At 47.5% G+C, this 20,554-nt stretch overlaps 1 protein-coding gene across 1 annotated transcript in view; it reads left to right on the forward strand.

Moving 5' to 3' along the window:
- Window positions 1-13,879: 13,879 nt before the first annotated feature.
- The window catches only part of LOC135813491 (uncharacterized), a 33,970-nt gene continuing 27,295 nt past the window's right edge, over window positions 13,880-20,554 (forward strand). Inside the window, exons 1-6 of the mRNA XM_065326583.1 lie at window positions 13,880-14,493; window positions 15,806-16,020; window positions 17,566-17,727; window positions 19,505-19,753; window positions 20,027-20,041; window positions 20,224-20,302. Of these exons, the coding sequence (XP_065182655.1) occupies window positions 14,175-14,493; window positions 15,806-16,020; window positions 17,566-17,727; window positions 19,505-19,753; window positions 20,027-20,041; window positions 20,224-20,302 (1,039 nt within the window). The 5' untranslated portion in view covers window positions 13,880-14,174. The remainder of the gene's footprint in view (window positions 14,494-15,805; window positions 16,021-17,565; window positions 17,728-19,504; window positions 19,754-20,026; window positions 20,042-20,223; window positions 20,303-20,554) is intronic.

The following is a 20,554-nucleotide window of genomic DNA, read 5'->3' on the forward strand; positions in this document are numbered from 1 at the left end:
CTTCAAGCACCTCGACCGAGACCAGGCAAAGAACTGTGTTCAGCAGCTGGCAGAAACATCCAGCCTGGCTTTGAAGAAAGCAATCCAAAGCACTCCTCTCCTGGCAGCACTACTCTGTCAGCAGTTCTCCGACACATTGTCTCTTCCACGCAGTGTTACGTCGTTCTACACTGAGTTCCTTTCCTCTTCAGTTGTCAAGCTAGAGGAGAGAAGGAAGAAGAAATTTGGCAACGTATCTCTAGCTGAAGATGTCTACAGCCAGTTACATGGTGGCAGGCCTTTCCGTCGTGGGGAGAAAGTCAGCATCAGGAGCGTCTTGAAGTATCAGCTGGAAAAGCATGTAGCCGATGTGGCAGTTGATGGCTGTGATCCACATGCTGTCCGGTTGATCCAAATATTGCAGGAGCTATATGACCTCTGCCTCGATGGCCTGTGTGCGAATGAGCTGTCGTTTGCACATTCATCTCTATCTGATCATGCACTGTCGGTGTGTGTGGAGCTAGGTCTTGTGACAAGCGCTAGCATCGAGCCTGTATGCGCCGAACTCATCGACCGCTTCTCCTTGATCCATGCTACCGTACAAGAATGGTGTGCAGCTCGATCAGCCAGCGTCAATCTTGAGTTTGTCAGTGTCGTTGCCGGGTGTGTGGAATGTATCGGTGTTGATGAAGACTCCTGGCCCTTCTGGAAGTTCCTGTGTGGCTCGGTGAGGTATGAACATTTGTACACGATTTTGAGAATGGTTTGGTCAGCAACACCACGCACCAACACCCACCAACGCCAAAAGAAACTTCATCTGTTCCTGATGCAGTGTTTGCTGGAGAATGAACTCACTCTTCTAGAAGGCGAAACAATCACAACCAGTGACAACTGCTTATCTGCCGATGATCTGCGTACAGCTTGTTACGTGGCGGCGGCATCTTGCCTGACTTCGGATGGCATTGACTTGGATGGTGAACACCTCGACTCAGTGGATGTGATGGCAATCTGTGTTACAATGCAGCTTGTCCATGATGTGAAGAATCTTGTGCTGTCACATTGCAATCTCTCTCACGATCACTTTGTCAAGCTGGCTCAAATCCTAGACCGTGCGGTGGAAGTGAACATCACTGGGAATGATGTGGGAGGCTCATCACTTGAGGTCATTGCCTCAGAACTATCTCAATCAACACGGAACAACCCAGTGCTGCTGGATATGCGGAACGCCAGGCTGACTCACGGTCGACGTGATGGCGCCTCTTTGTCACGATGCCTGCAGCACGCCAGCATCAAGCGACTGTACATACATGGCTGCGACCTGGGTAACGCCGGCCTTGCTGCTTTCGCAAGCACGCTGAAGACATGCGAACACCTCCATGGGCTGAGTATCAGCCAATGCAGTTTGGCAGCAGGGTCTGGAGAAGACCTAGTGTCTCTCGTTGCACAGCTGCCGAATTTGGTCAACTTCTGGGTCAATGACAATTTGTTACCGAACAACGAAGTAGAGATGCTTCTCTCTGCACTGCGTGGCTGCCATAAAATGGAGTTTCTGAGCTTGCTAAACAACCAACTGGACCCAGATATTGCCAGTGGCTTCCAACAGTTATTCCGAGGACGACGGGAGTATGGAAACCAGTGTTCAGCCGACCCTAACAGCTCGGCATGTCAGTCTTTATACATCTCGTTGAGCGGAAAGGACATTGGCCGGCAATTTCTCATCGATCTCGAGAAATCAGTACCAATGGGAAAGGACGTCATAGACATCTGCAGTTATCATGTGTACGCGGGCAACGTGCGAGAAGGGCGCATTTCAAGTGCGATAGAACAGACCGGAGGATTTCTACTTGGCTATGCGCACGAGGAGGTATTACCACAACTAGCCGAGTATCTTGCCAGTGGCCAGGATCTTCCCTATCTCAACGTGACGCAAAACAGAATGACTGATGTTGGAGTGACATTGCTTTCCAGAGAGGGTCTTGCCCGCAACTCCAGCCTTCAGTACATCAATCTGTCCCGCAATCTAATTAAGATTGCCGGTGTCACTGCAGTGTTGCAGGCAATGGCCATGCCCCAGTCTGCTGTGCGGGCGTTAATCATCGAAGTCAACCCTGTCTTTACAGATATCGACCGTCACAGCCCTGAATTCCAGGAGTTCTGCAGGCTCTTGCCAAAGTGCCGCAATCTGCGCTTCCTCTCGTTCGCCAACACCGGCATGACAGATGAGATTGGCTCGGATGTGCTGGAGTCGCTGCGTCATCACACAAGCCTGAAGTGGATCAACCTAGCTGGTAATCGGATAGCAGATGGCACTGTTGCTACTTTCGTTGATGTGCTGAAGGACATCCCCACACTGAAGCGCATCACACTGGCAAACAATCAGATTACGGATCACGGTGTAAGGCTGCTGCTGGCATCACCAGATGTATCTGACATGGAAGCTTTGTGGCTGAAATTCAACGAGTGTAATGACAGCTTGTTTGAACCGCCCCTGTTTAATCTGTCATCTCGCTACTCTGACGACTACAGCGGTGCTGGACACAACAACATCATACTGGACTACATTCGCTCTGATTGAGCTCTGCCGTGGACTGCTGTGGACTGCCGTGGACTACTGTGGACTGCATTGGATTGCCGTGGACTGCTGTGGATTGCTGTGGACTGCTGTGGATTACTGTGGATTGCCATGGACTGCTGTGGACTGCATTGGATTGCCGTGGATTACTGTGGATTGCTGTGGATTGCTGTGGACTGCTGTGGATTGCTGTGGACTGCCGTGGATTGCTGTGGATTACTGTGGACTGCATTGGATTGCCATGCGGACTACTGTGGATTGCTGTGGAGCCTACGGTGCTCTGGTCTGCCGTGGACTGCTAGAAGTTCTTGTGTAACTATGGTAATGCATTGGCATTGCGGTGGTAGCAGAGTGCCAGGCTTTCTCTCTCTCTTTCGTGTTTTATCAGAAATTTTCTTCTTTTCGTCTTTCTTTCAGATATAGCCACATGTATGTTTACTATACTATGTAACATGCTACCATTCAGTGCCATTTTCATTATCCATTACATACTTAGCAGCCTTTCTTGATCACTCACAAAGTAGGAATTAGAAATCTCAACTATTTTCTTCCACTGTAGTACTAGTAGTGAAAGATGCTTTCAAGTCGGTGGGGTATACTCTATAATAGTTTTGACTGCCGGAGGTAAAGTCTTCCGTTTGTAGTTTCCCTGAGTATGAAACGCAACTGCCATCCCGATGGCCGGGTTGGAACCATGCAGGCTACAGAAGTCGCAGTGTGGTGTGGCATCTTCACAAAATAACTCCTAGATGCAGCGTGTGTGGAGAGCTGCAGTTCGATGGTCATACAAGTACTTGTACAGGTACACAAACAATTGTGATTCTGATCATCGTGCTCAACAACTATAGCGTGCCATGTTTGTACTCTCCTTGATGTGTTTCTGGCGCGACTTCATTTTGAGGTTGTATTTTGCTCTTCAAAATGTATTGTTGCTGCGCAGGTGGGAGCCGCATTGTGAGATGATCTTATTTGGTTGAGAATTTGAGCTGTATTTGAGCTGCATTTCTGTCTATTAGTGTAATACCACGATATTTTACTCATTTTAGTCACTCAGCTATGCTACGGTAATGCATTGCCAATGCCCGAAACTGTTTTTCTCCAGATTTGCTGGAAATGTAATATAAACGTACTACGATATGCTGTAGTATATCTAACACAGCCATGGTCCAGCGTCCATTACTGCATATGTGTCTGAAGTGTGCATATGTGTGTGCTTGCACGTGTGTACTTGTACATGTGTGTGTGTATGCGTGTGTGTGTGTGTGTGTGTGTGTGTCGCTATCATTGCTACGGCAATGGGCGTTCAAGGTTCAAGGTGTGTGTGTGTGTGTGTGAAAAAAAAATGGAAAAATGAAAAATAGGGATTCACTGGCCAGAAAAAGTCACTTCAATCAGCTGTGTGGTGGATACCAGGCTAAAAATAGTGGCGGTCAATTCATCAGCCTTGCAAGCTGTTGAATGGTGTAATCCCAGCACAAGTTGCTATGTCTAACATAGCTGTTCGCTATCATCGCTTCCGCGATGGGCAAGTCTGAGGTCTGAGGTCTGAGGTGTGTGTGTGTGTGTGTGTGTGTGTGTGTGTGCCTTCAGTGTGCCTTCAGTGTGCCTTCAGCCTTGCAAGCTGTTGAATGGTGTAATCCCAGCACAAGTTGCTATGGCTTCTGCCGTAGCATTGCTATCATCGCCTCCGGCGATGGGCGTCAAAGGTCAAAGGTCAAAGGTGTGTGTGTGTGTGTGTGTGTGTGTGTGTGTGTGTGTGTGTGTGTGGGTGCGCGTGTGCGTGTGAATGGTGAGGGAGGGGGGGGGGGGGAGGGGGATTGTTTGCCTTTACCACATGACCAAGTGATAAAGCGTGAGCTGCCACAGATGTTGTGTATACAGCCTACTATACACAGTGAGGCGTTCACTGTATGTATAGCATGCATGCACTATAATTGTTGGCGATACGTATAGATTATAGACCGGTTAGGAGGTCTATACAGGATATATAGACCGAGTAAAAGACCGAGGTCCCCCGAGTTCTTTTACGAGGTCTATATACAGTATCCTATATAGACCAACTATGAGGTCCATAATCTATTTCATTGTATTCTCCCTGCAATATTATCTCTTCATATACGACATATCCTTGTATTTTTAGTATTATACTAGAGCCTATACCGCATTGCAGGATCAAGGTCATTGTTTAAACTAGGTTCAGCATCAGTAGCACAGTAGCTGGGTGGTAAGGAAGAGTACATGGTTGTGGTGTCGAACTGGAGTCCCCTCTTATGTGATTCTGCTTTGTTCAAATTTTTCTTTTTCTAAGTTGGAGAGAAAATGTCTAAGTCCAAGAGGTTCTAAGGAGTCAAAATAAGCAGTCACATATATCGTGTGTTTGACTAAGCAGTCAAAGACGCGATATATTTGACCGTTTTTAGGCCTCGGTCACACTACGACAAGTTTGAAGCTGAACACAGCTTAAAACCCCAGCACTTGACACTGACGTGGAGTCACACCGCATTTTTGATTTTGCCGTTGCGGCCTGACGCACTTCACAAAACCACTGTATGGCGAACCAAACTCCCAGTGATAGAGTACGGTACAGTACGCTATTTTCAAAAAGACACTGTTTTTCATGCAAGTGCATGCAGCGTCAGCGTCAACGCTGCTGATTTGCTTGCGTCAGACGCTGCTGTGGCTGACGCTGCTGCATCTGTCGCTCAAATTTGCCGCGTTTTGTCAGTTGCCATGGAAACTCATGATTCTGACGCTGACGCAGCATTTTTGCCGTAGTGTGACCGAGGCCTAAGGTATCAGGGAAATCAGTGGGGTCAAATACTAAGAAGGCGATAAATACATTTATATGTTGTGATAACTCAATCACGTCCTGGTGGATCGATGCCCGGCTATAGTATCAGCATCTTTTTCGCCTTCTCTCTCTCTTTCCCCGGCCTTGCGTCCCGTTACTTGAAACATACATGTACAAACTTGTGGGAATACAACCCAGGAATTGAACTGGTATGAAGGGTTAGCCGGGGTACATGATCTTTGGCTTGAGGCAAATAGTCACGTATCAGCAAAACCTTAGGTTTCCCACTCCGAGTGCACTTATACTGCATGCACAGAGTGCATGCTCCGTAGGCTAGTGTCAGGTGCACCAGTATACATAGTGACAAGGAGCGAGAGAGCTGCAGCGCAGGGCCCTCGCTATGCTTGCCCTTCACTTAGGCCGCCATACGAGTTACTCACGCTGATGGAAATGTCATTGGAATACAATATACAAATAACCTGACGGCCAGTGGGTACATGTACAGCACACATGATTCTAACAGCTAGAGCAGCTCGCATGATGACCTAGGTAAAGGGCAAGACTAGCCTAGTATTGTGCAGGGCCCGATCTTCCAGTGGTAGGTTGCGATGGTCGGCAAGAATGTTAGATTACAAGACGTGCATCATCGCTCTCATCATGTCTCATGTTCTCAAGACACCACCAGTGTTGTTCACTCACTTGCAAGGGGCCAATCTTCAGGATGTGCCGCCCACTGTTCATAGATGGACGGTCAAGTTTTCCAGCGGTTTGCACTGCCGAGTTGACTGCCACGGAACCCGCCCGCTGGAAGCAGGAGGAGAGAACAGCTCGGTCTATGTCAGTTCGTAGCTCTAACAATGGATACATGCCGGTGTTGATCCTCACGGTGGGGTATCTTGTTCTCCCCACGGGCGGCATGTGCCTTTGCCAACAAGTCTGACTCACTATACTGCGGGGTGCATTCGAAGAGGACTATGCTTGGAAAACAGAATCACACTCCGCTTTCAGCCAGAGATATGGCCCATTATCACTGGCCCGATGAGCCGGACATGTCACAGGGTGTGTGCGCAATGGAGCTGTGGCATCCTGCAGTGACTGTGTCTTCCGTGTAGTCTCCGAACATCTGGAATAATCTGCTCCTCCTCTGCTCCTTGCACGGGGATCTTCTCGGAATTGCATAGTTTGGAATCCACATTGATATCCGATTATGCTTACAAGGACAATCGCCCCGCCATCACAGATCCAGAGGTTCATAATTATTATAATTATGAGTGGACTTCAAGGCTTGCTGTGTGGACAATTGCCAAACTGAAAGAGGGAGACGTCGAGATGATGAATCCCCTCCCGCCGGGTTCACCATCGAAATGAACATCGCGATGGTTGGCCTCCACGACGAACGACTGTAGTTTTCCAGAATCCTTCACAGCGGATCGCCTCTTCGATCTTTGCACACGGCGAAGCAGGGTTTGCACCACGATGAAGATCATTTGGAGAGGTACCACTCCAGGTAAAATGTTTAGGGCGGGCGTCGCCCAACCAGCAACCATCCTCGAAGAAGGGAACTTACTTGTAGGTAACTTTAGTTCGAGTGAAAAAGGAAAAAAGGAAGAAAAAAAGAAAGCCTTCCCGATCAATTAGCCGTTCCCTCACATATTCTTGACCGAGAAGACAAGACCAACGTGATTTTTGTGTAGACACCGGTTCAGGGAGGAGCTGGTCGGACCCTAATCCATTTATAACCAGACCTTATGTCGTCCACGAGAATCGAACCCACGACCTGCATGCAAGCCGGAGCTCGGCAATCCAAGGAAATAACCGAAGTAGCTATACCGGATCACCAGTTGGCGAGGTCTTATCCGTGTATATATGGTTGACCTTTGACCTTTGACCTATCCCGAGCGCGATCTCGCGAGGAACTTTCGAACTCGTGTTCGAAGTCGGCCTGGTCCACAACATGGAGGCCTGGAGCCGAAACAGGAAGATTTCACGAGTGTCCCAGATCTCCTTTTATTTGTAGGTAAAATGTTTGTAGGGAAATGACACAGCTACTTGTACAGTAGGTGTTGATATCCACTGAGGTTCCCAGGCCTGCCGCACCCGGCGATTGAGGAGAGCAGGCAGGAGAGAGCAGGCCTTCCGACAATGTACTATTGTAGTATTAAATGCAGCCCGTCACGCAGCCCATCACGCAACTATAAGACTTAGTGCTTCGTAAGTGCCACCAAAATCACTACACATTGTTTCTAGAGCGTCTGTCCCCCCACAACTAAAGTCAGAATACCGGTAGTACATGACTGTACTGGATAGAGAGGTTGGGCGATACTGCGGCGCCATCATTTGAAATGCTTTGTATGGAGTGGCCAAACTGTGGTCCAGCAAGCACTGACGCCGGTTTGCCATACCTTACACACTATACACTATAGCACCTCTACACTACAGCCTAGGTATGGGGTTGATGACAAACAGACCCCCACTGTGACAACACTACCTCATAGTGATACATGAGTTATGACTTTTTCTGGAAGTACTACATGTAGTATAACAACACAAGCCTTGGAAGCTGATTTGCAGTGCCCTCCCCAGAAGAAAGACGTTGAGCTATCATTGCCTATCAATGCACATGCACGCATGCACACATGCACACACACGCACGCGCGCACACACACACACACACACACACACACACACACACACACACATGCTTGCAAACACATACATACACACACACACACACACACACATACACATATACACACATGCACACACACACACACACACCTACACACACACACACACACACACACACACACACACACACACACACACACACACACACACACACACATACACAGTCACACAGACACAAACCGGCACACACACAGACACACAGACACACACACCGGCACACACACACACACACACACCGGCACACACACCTTGAGTATAGCCATTGGCGGACTATGCTCGGCCAATCGTCAAATTATGCTTTTGATTATGCCACAATTATGCCAACAAATATGCTGAATTATGCTGAATTATGCTCGGTTCCACTACATGTACATGTATGTATTCACGCTGTACATAGAGGATTGAGAAACCACGCATACACACACGGCCATGCCCTAAGCATAATTTTTGTCTAAACCGAAAGATTATGCCGACCTTACACGTTGGAATCCGTATATTATGCCGGAGTATGTTTTGACGAAATCCCAAGATTATGCCAAATATTATGCCGGCATAATCCGCCAAGGGCTATGACAAGCAGTCGTAACTGGGGTATTAAAAAAAACATCTGCAGGCTTTCTGACAAAGCTGTATTATGCCCTAAGCATAATTTTTTGTCTAAACCGAAAGATTATGCCGACCTTACACGTTGGAATCCGTATATTATGCCGGAGCATAATTTTTTGACGAAATCCCAAGATAATGCCAAATATTATGCCGGCATAATCCGCCAAGGGCTACTTGAGTATGTCCAGTGAACTGCAAGACTAAGAAAGCTCAATACTACAGAGGCAGAGCCGTGACTCGTGACTCGCTACAATTTTTGTAGTCAAAAGACTCAAAACAATTGCAGGGCTTTTCTAAGTCCTTGAAGTCTCCATTGCAGCCATTTACACACCGAATGTTCGGTTGGGTCTGGCCCTGCCCATCATCAGGGTTAAACAGAAAACTAAAACACACTGTAACACACAATGGAGATTGAGTACTAGTAGATATGCCGTGAGGTGCTGGGGGAAAAGTGATGAGCAGAGTACCAAGAAAAAGCAAAATGTGCACGAAATCTGTGTATGCGTGGAGCTTAGCAGCGCTGGTCAGTGGGAAGCCGGGTGTTGGGAGAAAGGGAGAGGTGGAGAGAAGTAGAGAGCTGAGTGTGAGCGCTCGTGTGTGTGTGTGTGTGTGTGTGTGTGTGCGTGCGTGTGTGTGTGTGTGGTGTGTGCGTGTGTGCGCATGTGTGTGTGTGTGCATTTGTGTGTGTGTGCATTTGTGTGTATGTGTGCGTGTATGTGCGTGTGTATGTGTGTGTGTGTGTGAATGTGTTAGGGCGACATAGAAATAGCTCGATCAGTTCCCAAGTTACTTTAGTTTCACGCCTTAGCAGGCACCTAACACGTCATGATGATCAGGTGGTATGAACATCAGCAGACAGCACCCACCCCTAGGCTTTAAAGCTCCACTATGATGCTGCGGAACACGTAGTAACAAAGGAGACGTCAGTACAACACCGGGTGCTAGCATTAGCCTAGCAACTCACACCCTGCCCATACACACTTATGCAGACACACATACAGACAGACAGACAGACACACACACACACACACACCTGGTCCTGGTCCTGGTATACACTGCCATGTAGGTCACGTGTTTCTCGTTGAGCGAGACTGGAGACGAGAGGAGACATGAGCGTTGGTGACGGGATAAGTCGTTTCGCGTCTTGAAACGCCTCTGGCAATTCTGACATTGCAATTGGAACTTGTCCCTTTCATCAGCAGTTGGACGCCTGGTGGATCGGTTGCAGTTGTGGATAGCAAAGCCCCGGATCGACTTACAGCAACGTTCACAAATGGGACAGTGAGTGGTACAGCACGGTTTCCGAATACATATGCGTACCGGTGAAGAGCTTGTGGCATTGGCAACATTCGGGGCAGAACTGGACTGGGTGCAGCGATGGCCCGGACTGCAATGCCACCCGCACTCCGAAACCATCGGTGACACTGGGAGCACTGGCACACACACACACACACACACACACACACACACACACACACACACACACACACACACACACACACACACACACACACACACTAGGCCTTGACGGATTATGCTAGCATAATTTTTCGCATAATTCCTACCAAAATCGAATAATCGCATAATTCGAGGCAAATTGCATACGAATCGCATAAATTGGAATAATCCGCCTGTTCGCATCAAATTCCATACAGTTGTACAATGTTCTACAAGTACAAGTACAAGTAGATGCACCAGGAAGTCGTAGGTTTACGACTCCCTTGGTAACATGTCCAGTCCACACTACAATCAGTGTAGGTCGTAGCTAGGTCGGACGGTGGGTTGACCCCGTTGAACTTTTGCTACTACATGTCCATGTACAGTACAACGCCCTCTACAAAAAATTCCCTGTTATTTTGCACAGAATCATCATAATATTAGCAGCATATGTGAGCATAATGCGGCATAATAATATGATAACTTTTAGCATAAAAGTAGCATAAATCTGCAATTTTTTCAGAAATGCGAAAAGCATAATTTCACGAAAATATTAGCATAATCCGTCAAGGCCTAACACACACACACACACACACACACACACACACACACACACACACACACACACACACACATATATACACACACACACACATACACACACACGCACACACACGCACACACACACACACACACACACACACACACACACACACACACACACACACACACAGTGACAATTGTACTTGTTGCTCACTGCCCAAACTGGTCACGTGGGCCTCCCCGTGAGAGGGGAGAGAGACTCAAAAGGAATATTGGAAAGACGACTGAATTGGCTACTGAACCGCCCAACAGCCGACACCCCCTGAAATACCCAAAACTCTGGGTGGACTTGTGATCCCACGTATGGGCTCACCACACCTCAGTAAGTGGGTAAGGACTAGGGGTGTGTGGATAATGCTCGAAAATGTGGCAGATTCTGCTCGAAAAGCAGTGAAATTGGCAGAACCGTAACAAACCTTATGGCGGGCAATTCCTCGAATTCTGCTCCATTTCTTTATCCACATACCAAGCATCCATGAAACTTACTAGAAAAAGTACCGAATTATGCCAATTTTTCTGCCGGCATTATCCGCATATGCCTAGTGAGGACAAGGTGCAGAAAAAGGATTGACGGCATCAGGATATCCGTCCCGGGATCCAACTGCAGCTACCCCTGCCCCCAGTGAAGGTAATACTTGCTACTAGTGTGGGTGGCTAAATCAGAGTGGATCTGATACAAGCTTCACTAGCACCATGATTACACAAGAGTTAATCTAGCCACAAGTAGTCCATTGTTAACTAGTTAACAGGTATGTATACTTCAAATAGAAAGTATATGAACCCTGAAACCAACAAAGGTGGTAGGTACAACATTACACCTTCAAGCAGCCGAGCCCGTTGGCAACAGACCCAACACTATCCGGCATACGTGTACCCACCAACCGAACTAGCTGGCACATTGATACACACACACACACACGCACGCACGCACGCACCATGTACCCTGTATACGCCCGTCACAAGAGAAGCAAAAGCACTGAATGTGCATACGAAGAGCTTGAGAACAAAACACGGTATATCCATTTTGGCACTTTTCGGGTAAAGTCAAAATTCGGTTCTGACATTGTCTTACATCCCATCCCAATGGAAATTTGGATTTAGTACCAGAAGGAATACTGGACCCCAAACACCATGTCATCAAAAATCCACACCTCTCAGATTTTGATATTTTTTGAATTTTTCACCTTCTTTTTGGCAAAACGCAGTATATCCGGGTGAGAATATAGGCACAAGACGCCCTCTCCCAGCAGGAGACAAAACAACTGGCTCACTCATACCATCTAATGTCACCTCCGCCACGCTGATGTCTAAGACAAGAGCTTTGACAGCGTCAGGAAGAAGAGAAAGCTAATTTGACAGCCATAAGTCGAGTCAAGCGCTCGTTCAAAAAAATAATTCGAACTAGTTTGAAAAATGACAAAAAGCAGTGTTCTGCGCGTTCTGAACACCACGCGCGCTGCCCACGACTGTATAACTATGACAACTGGCGTATACTGCGTTTTGAAAAAAAATCCTAGCCGGATATACAGCGTTTTGCTCTGAAAGCGACTGTTTGAATGGGGTTTTCTGTAGGATGTACTGCGTTTTCACCAAAAATGACCTCGCCATCAAATTCAGCTCGATGTGATCTTTCAGTTGGGTCAAAAATCTCGATTTTGAAGATTTGGCGCATACAGCGTTTTGTTCTCAAGCTCTTCATACACAGATTTTCTCTCTCTTATAGCAACTATAGCAGACCAAACAGATCAAGACTACAATGTCATGTAGGGCCAGATAACTGCCTAATCCACACAGCTGGCGAAGCCATGTGAATCTATCCCCAATGCTGCACACCTGGTCTAAACCACACTTGGCGGAGAACATCGGAATAGGACCGCGAAGACACAAACACACACACACACACACACACACACACACACACACACACACACACACACATACACACCCACACACACACACACGGGTACGCCTGTCGCAGCAGAAGCACGCAAATCTGCAAACGCACTGGATGTGCATCCACTGATTAAAATCCACACAACTGGGAAAACCATGTGAATCGACCCCCAATGCAAACCTGGTCTACTTTAGCCACTGCTGAGAAGGATTTCATTCCACTACTCGTCAATCTAGGCGCGTTGTAATCATGCATGTGGTCTAATTGTAGCACGGAGTCATCAGCAACTCACTACATGTATATATATGAACTTGTTTTCTGGCAGTGAAATATCACCTGGATGGTCTGGAAGTAATTAGTTGTGCTAGTCAGAGTGCTCGTGACCATGGTGACGAGGAAGCCCAAGCTAAGGCCTACAATGACATACATGTATTTCTCGGCTAGGTTGAGCACTCTTTCTGGTAAGCGTCAAAGTTATCTGCCCTCGTGCAAAGCTCGCAGTGTTGCTCACAGTTAGAGCACTCTGCCTTTGATGCTTGAGCCGGCTAATGCTTTGTTGTTCTTTAGGCTACACTGAGATCAGTTCGGCCAGTACCTCTGAGCTCCTCTGGCGAGCTCTAGAACAAGTCGAACCAGTTAGCTGTCCAGAGATTGAATATTATATCCTTGACAAGCAGACGGTCTGTTTGTGACGACATGCTTCTATCATTAGCTGCAATAACGACTGGGTCAGAGGGTATGATAGGCAAGTACCACCAGTCGTTAAAAAATTACTTCGGTCAGTATGACTAGTAATACAGTATTGACTTCGTCTTGGGATTAGACATGGGGAAGTAATAGTTGCCACACAGGGGCGGTGAGCCCGCCTTTCTCCACCGGGAATACAGCTCGCTCGACTCTGTTTCTACTGAGTGAAGAGGACCCATACTTTGATCTGGTGGTCAGTTGCGTCATATCGGGATTTGCGGTCAGATGTGCGATCGCGGGGCTCGAACCCGCGACCTCTCGGTTGTCATGCAGGCTTCAATAGCTCTCCCACTTCTCCTGTGTTTCGGAGGTCGAGTGCCGAATGATCGGTTCTCTGTGCGGGCGACCGTGGAACACATCCATCACAGGAGTGACCGAAACTGGTCACGAATCCTGCAACAGCACCTCAGCCCAGCATCGATGCAGGACGTGCAAGCTAAGCCACCGCTGGAACTCTCCCATCCTCCTACAATGCTACATAGAGTCCCTCCACCTCCGCACGACTCGATTTGATCTTTGTCATGAGCACGCACGCACACACACACACACATACACACACACACACACACACACACACGCACACACACCACACACAGACGCACGGTTAATTATTATAATAATACGTACTAGTGCAGTACATGTACGCGTATACGAGACCTTGTGATAGTGTTGGATGTTGACTTGGTCGCCAACATCCTTCAGGACGGATAGTTCCATGTGCAAACCGCCATAATATCATATCCTCAATCGTTAGCATCCCTTTGGTAACCTGATTGGCGGGAACTCGTCCCGGAAGTCCTCGACTCTGTAGCCTAGGTGTGACTGCAGTGCGGCTGCTGCCAGGACAAAGCTTTACAATGGAGAAGCATGAAATGGATCGGCTCGACAGCAATATTGCTTCTTTGGCTGTGTCATCCTACACACCGAGGCCGAGTGTACCTTCGTCTAACTACTCTAAGGACAGAGCGCCGTCGTCCGCGGCTAGAATACTCTGCCAGGTCAGCATAGGGGTTGTGCTGGGGTCGGCTGTCACTCTGTTTGCGCTCTTCTTGAGTCAGCCAGCGTTTTTGTCTTCTCCGAGTCCGTGCAATGGCAATGGAACTACCGGTGCGGACGTGCCAATGCTAGAGCAAGGTTCAAGATCGACCGCTGCTCCCAGAGCAGGTGCACAACGCGGTGAGCTAATAGCCAGGTTTGCCAGGGGTTACACTGTCATGCTTGTGCCATGTAGGGTCTACTAAGGCAGTACATTATCATGTTGGTCTGTACTGGTACGGAACCTCTGACTCCTCGCACACATCTGCCACGCCGCTTGATGGTTTACCATTATTTTAGTCTTCTCTGGTGTACCCCAATGCCATCGTAGAGTCTGTGGCTGCGTTGAAGCATGAAACTGACTTACTTGGTAGATTTAGTCTGTGATGTTCGGAAGAAAGTTCCTCTGACTTTTCAATGACCAACCTAGGTGCACTCTATGCTTACACGTACATGTAAAAATGATTGTTCTTGGACCACTTCGATCGTGTGACCCTTGCACGTCCGGGGTGCAAGCTGCAATCAATCTGTTTTCGACCCTGTGGCTGTGATAACAATCAGTTTGTTGGTGACTTCTAGTTCTACAGACAGTATAGACAGTACAGGACATGACTGAGATGAGAGGAGGGAGGGGGGGGGGGGGGGGGGTGGGGGGAGGGGGTGATATATATGGCCGTGCATGTGCGTTCATGGTCTGCAATGCTCAACAAGACCAGACACCATGGACACTCAGCGAATAATTATCAGATTTTTTCTGTGCGTCGCGCAGTACAACTACAAGTACAAGTATTTTGTTACTGTAAATATACAAATTTTCGGCAGCTATTTAATTTCGGCTATATTCGGCACCGACCCAAAACGCCTAAATTAAAACGCCGATGAAATTTTTCACAGCATCTGTCGCACTATCATGCCCTCTACCCCACGCCGAAAATAAATCGCGAAATTTGGTATATTTACAGTACGTGTTTTCTGAACTAAGAAGTAAGATGCTGCGACATCGGCTGTAATAATTGTTCTCACAACTGTTTCTCCATGTGCGACACTGACTCGCGTTGCTGCCTGGTGCTCACGAGGTGTTTGTCGCGCTGGATACGGAGCGTATCTGTAAGTAAGTTTGTATCCCTGGTGATGGTTTGGCCTGGAAAGCACAATAAGTGGTTCTCTTCAGACAGTCTTCCTCACTAGGACCTCAGCCTACTCAAGCTCAACTGAAGAGGGGCGAATTCCCCGAAACACTGTGTAGCGAGCAGGGAGTGGTGCTTTCTTGCAGGTTTGCCGAGTGGAAGGTTCGACGGGCTTCTCGCGTGCTCCTAGACGCAGTCGTGAGTCAGTCAAGTGTCAAGTCGGTCGGCAGGAAGCGCGAGCTCCGACTTTTGGAGCAACCACTTTCTTCGTTTTAACTTTTGTTGAACGTTGCATTACACCATGACATTGATGCTCTGCTAAACAGCTGCCGCCGTGGAAGAGGAATCGCCCTTAGTAGCTGGCGACGTGGCAGAGGAATCACGCTCTAGTCCGGCGCAGACTGCTGACCACCTGCACGAGCGTGACTCTGAAGGCAATGATGCACGCAACCGGAATGGATCACCATCAACAGCACCTCCCAGTGAGGACACAAACCCGCCCGGAGAGAAGAACATGCCTAGGCGCTGTGCCGTTGAAACCGTACGTACCGGCATAACAGTTATAATGGAGATGTTTTTGTTTTGTTGTTTTTTTTTACAAAAAAACACACACCATTAGATGGCACAAAGCAACATGGCAGCGATGAGGCATACATGTATTATGGAATGGCAGGGGTGGGGAGAGGCAGGGGTAGCTTTGCCGACCATAGGGTCTCGGCTTTATTGCGAACCAAGCGCTCCACAGAAACAAAAGATTACAGAAAATATGCGGGGGGGGGGGGTAGATTAATGGGGGTTACAGGGGAAAGTATGCACATTGAGAGTCAAGAAGTGAATGGAGGAGGGAACAGAGTTAGAGCTTTTTTCTTCTTCATTTTTCTTTAGTTCATAGCTTGTTCGTTGCACAATCTCAGCGGGTAAGGCGCAGGTGGGCGTTGACCTCCTCTTTGAAAGTCTGCAGTCCTTTCCTTGTTGGCGGGTTCAGCAGAACGCACAGCGGGAGATGGTTCCAGGCCTTCACAACAGCCTCAGGGAAGGACATCATTCTGCGCCGGGAGGAGTGGAAGTGAACTGAAACTGGTGTGAGGGATGCTGTTGCGTGCGTCGGCTATGGCATGGTGTGTTGGTAGCTGGGCCGGGTGGAAGAAGGGCGAGGAGCATGTCTGGGCCAGTTGTAAAGTGGAGTGATATGGCTAAATATGCACTTGTATAAGGTGTTGTCATCACCATAATTATACAGCAAGCTGAGCCTCAGCAGATAGGTGGTCCTCAGCATCACTCGTGTAAAGCAGGAATAGAGTCGGGCCCAAGATGCTACCTGGCGGAAAGCCGTCGCCCTCTCTTCCAGCACAGTCAGCTGTGGCCAGAAATAACCACGCCCGTCAATACCATCTTCAATTGTGACCGTCCTCAATTGGAATGCCGGTTCAGAGTAGCACCTCAGTCCTCCAGCATCTCATGACACACTTCTTGAAACTAGGGGTGAAATGATTACACTTTTTGACTACCTAAACCTTTATCGATCGGTTATCGGTTATTTTTCGATTATTTCTTCCACTGATAAAAGCAGTATTGGAAGCTGAAAAATGGGAAAAATTAGAATTTTAAGATCCTGTGGAGAAGAGGATTTTTTCTCACACATCGGTCGATCTACACTCATACGTGTATAATCATGTATACTATATGCATAATCGAGTAATCGACACTTTTCGAATGATCGATTCGTTAGCCTGTAACGATTTCTATTTCGAGTATTCGGTATAATCGTCTCACCCCTACTTGAAACATAGTCATGTGCTTGGACAGTGCGGAGGCTCAGGATTTGGGGGACATCCCACTGGGCAACAGCTTCAGCATCTGAATCAGTGAAAGAAGCTCCTGCCAATAGTACAATACTCACTTACCGGCACCCCAAACAGCACTGACCAGTGCTGCACATGGTAGTCGACTACGATGTATGCAGCATTGGCCGGATGGGGGGGGGGGGGGTGCAGGAGTGAGCGTCAAAACAAGGGTCTGCATGATTGTGCTTTTAGTGAGCATCAGGGCAAGTGTTTCTTCTCTCGCTGTATTCTGTCTCCTTCAGCCCATTCTCCAGGCACCAGTGAACCTATACAATTCATGTGACATCACGACATGCTTCACGGTAGCTATAGAGGTACATTTGATACCAGGTGATGAGCTGGACGGTCAGACACAGGTGGAGATTGCACTCCATGGCTGGTCGGTGCAAATTCGACGAAATGCAGTGAGTATTATAAAAGGGCGCTAAACCATTTATTATGATCAAACACTCCTGCTGTATATAATGTCGATGGGTGCATGGTCAAAGTTGTGTTCAAAGCAAAAGAGGGCGTTGAGTCCTCAACCTTACTCTCTGCTAGTAAAATGTAGTGAATAGTGCGGTGATGCGCCATTTCTGGTGTATAAGAATGATCATTCCTCCATTATCATCCTCTACTGATGAGCTCCGACAGGGAGCGAAACAGCTGTCTAGAGGCGTGGAGCAATATCATCTCTCAACGGAAGTGTCCTTGCTGGTGTCTGTATGGTTCGGCTGAAGAGCGCGTGGTTGTGATGAGTTGGGAATGCAATGAATTGAAAATATGGCCGAAAGCTCTGTCGCAATATTTAGTTCTGATGTTGGAACCATGCAAGCTAATTCCCTTTTACTAGTTATGAGGATACTGTGTAACATTTCAACATTCAATGTTAGATGTGTTGCCCCCCCCCCCCTGTAGGCGATGTAGGCGACAAGTAGCTACACCCGTCGTATGCAACATACTACTAATTTGCGTATTGTATTACAGCTACATTGTCTGTAGTCTAGGTTCTATGTATGTCTAACACGTCTGCTACAGTTGAACATCGATTATCCGCACATCGACTATCCGACCATTCGATTATCCGTAACAGTTTTTTTGGGCGCACGTGCCGTAGAGTACGCACTGTGCATGTAGTGAGCCATTCCAAAATACGAAAATTTTGAAAAGTAGCACTCTATTCTATTTACAATGTACATGTACATGTATTTACAGTGTGTTTTCTTATCCGGAACATTTGCCTTATCTGAACACCGCCTGACAGTTGTCTGCCCAGAGGTGGTCGGATAATCGATGTTCAACTGTATTGATATAGACTTTCAGTCATGGTACTGAAGATGCGGTTGCACACTACTTGGCTCCAGTTATCAGTTATAACTGTCGGTCCATGTACTGTCTGATCTTTCATGCACTCGTATGCGGCTGTCACCTTACACACGTTGTCATCTATCTATCATGTGCCGCTATAGGCTAGGACGTTTAGTCTGTGATCCGTAGATCTGTGCTCTGACATTGGCCGCAGTTGCCTGGTCCAATCCGGCACGAGCCGCGGTCTGCACGCACATGTACACATGTACACATGTACACATGTACACATGTATGGGTTTGTTTCCCTTTGTGTTTACTGTTTAGTTTTAGGTTCCTGCTTTGGTGGTGCTGGTTTGGTCTTGTTTTGGTTTGGTTAGCTGCTTGGCGTGAGGTGAAATGAAAGAGTAGTACAGTCTTGCTGTATGGTAGTGTTTGTGGAATTGTAAATCAAGAGGTAGAAACAAGGTGCATTAAAATGTCGGTGCGAGGAACTTGGCCTGACAGGATTCAGGTCTAATGTATAGAATTACAGGTGATTGACCAGCATTCCCTTCACATACAGTTCATACCCTACATGTAGTGCATTTGAGTTGAAACCTAAATTCAGGTGCCTGATTCAAGTTCTCCACCGAATTTTCAGAAAGTAGAGTTACAACGAAAATACACTGTATGCTTTACGGTGACCCAGTGGTTGGGTTTGTCCATGAGACCCTACCTTCTGGGAGGATGGCCTTCTTGACAACTACTGACTGGCCTGGTATCCACTTGGGCCTATCGTACTTTCACTTGCAGAGAAAAGCTGAGGCAAGATACCGTTTACCACCAAGCATACAGAAGTCAGTATGAATATCTGATGCTAAGTCAGTATGATATGATCTGATGCTATCCCTGCAGGTTATACTGACGTACACTGCCAACGGAACGAAAGAGAACATTTCATTGCCGTACGGTTTTCACGAGGACCGGTTTCAGAACATAGCTGTCGGATGGTGTCCCCTGGCTGGCCGTGTGGTAGTCTACTACAATTGCTATCGGCTGTGGGATGTCAAGGTCCAGAGCTCTGCTCATTGCATCACAGGACGTGATGTCAATGAAGCGCGAGTGTGCATTCCAAACTCTGCAGAAATCAGAGAGAACATTACGGTGAGCTTTGCCAATTCTCAAAAGAACTAGAAAATGTTGTTAAGCATTTGCCAGAGCTGCCGACATACTTTAGGGGACTTTATTAATCACTGCTTGGAAGTATTTGCCTGTTTTTGTCTGAACAAACTTATTTTAACATGATTATATTGCTCCTGTTGTGTGATATGGACATCTACTGTTCTGATGCCATACACACCTGAGCGGGGACTTGAATGTGAATGTGTGGATGATCAAACTTGGCATGTTTGTGTCTGTCCTGTGCTCCTTTTGCAGCATATATTCCAAAAGGTATGTACATGTATGCCTCTCCAGTGTTTTGATGCATTGTAAACCCTAACGTTGTGCTTGTAGATGTCTGGGCACACAATTATGTGCGACAATTATTCATGATGGGTCTTTTCGATAATCATGAGAACTCTTGGTTTCTGACTTCAAGTCTGTCTCTCACACCTGTTACACTGTTATCGCAGAGAGTATATGAGAATCTACAGTCATTCCCAGGTGACGAACCAGTGCGCTGTCCACTCTCGGCATCAGCCACCCCTAACGGTAAGAACCATTAACTAATAGTGCGGCACAACAGTGTCCCCGGCAATGTAGCAAAGATCACCGACTTGGTTCTCTTTTAGATTTAGGATGATTATCAGGTGTATTATTGTGATGGAGTGCTACAGATGATCCATCATGCAATGACTTGTATGCTGCACTTTCCTACCATCAAAGCACATGGCGCTGCATGCTTTTTCCCACATTACGAGTACATGTAGTTGCTTGCTTGCTTAGGATTTACTCACGCGGCTT

Source organism: Sycon ciliatum, chromosome 4 (genome assembly GCF_964019385.1).
Source record: "Sycon ciliatum chromosome 4, ocSycCili1.1, whole genome shotgun sequence".
Classification (NCBI taxonomy): Eukaryota; Metazoa; Porifera; class Calcarea; order Leucosolenida; family Sycettidae; genus Sycon; species Sycon ciliatum.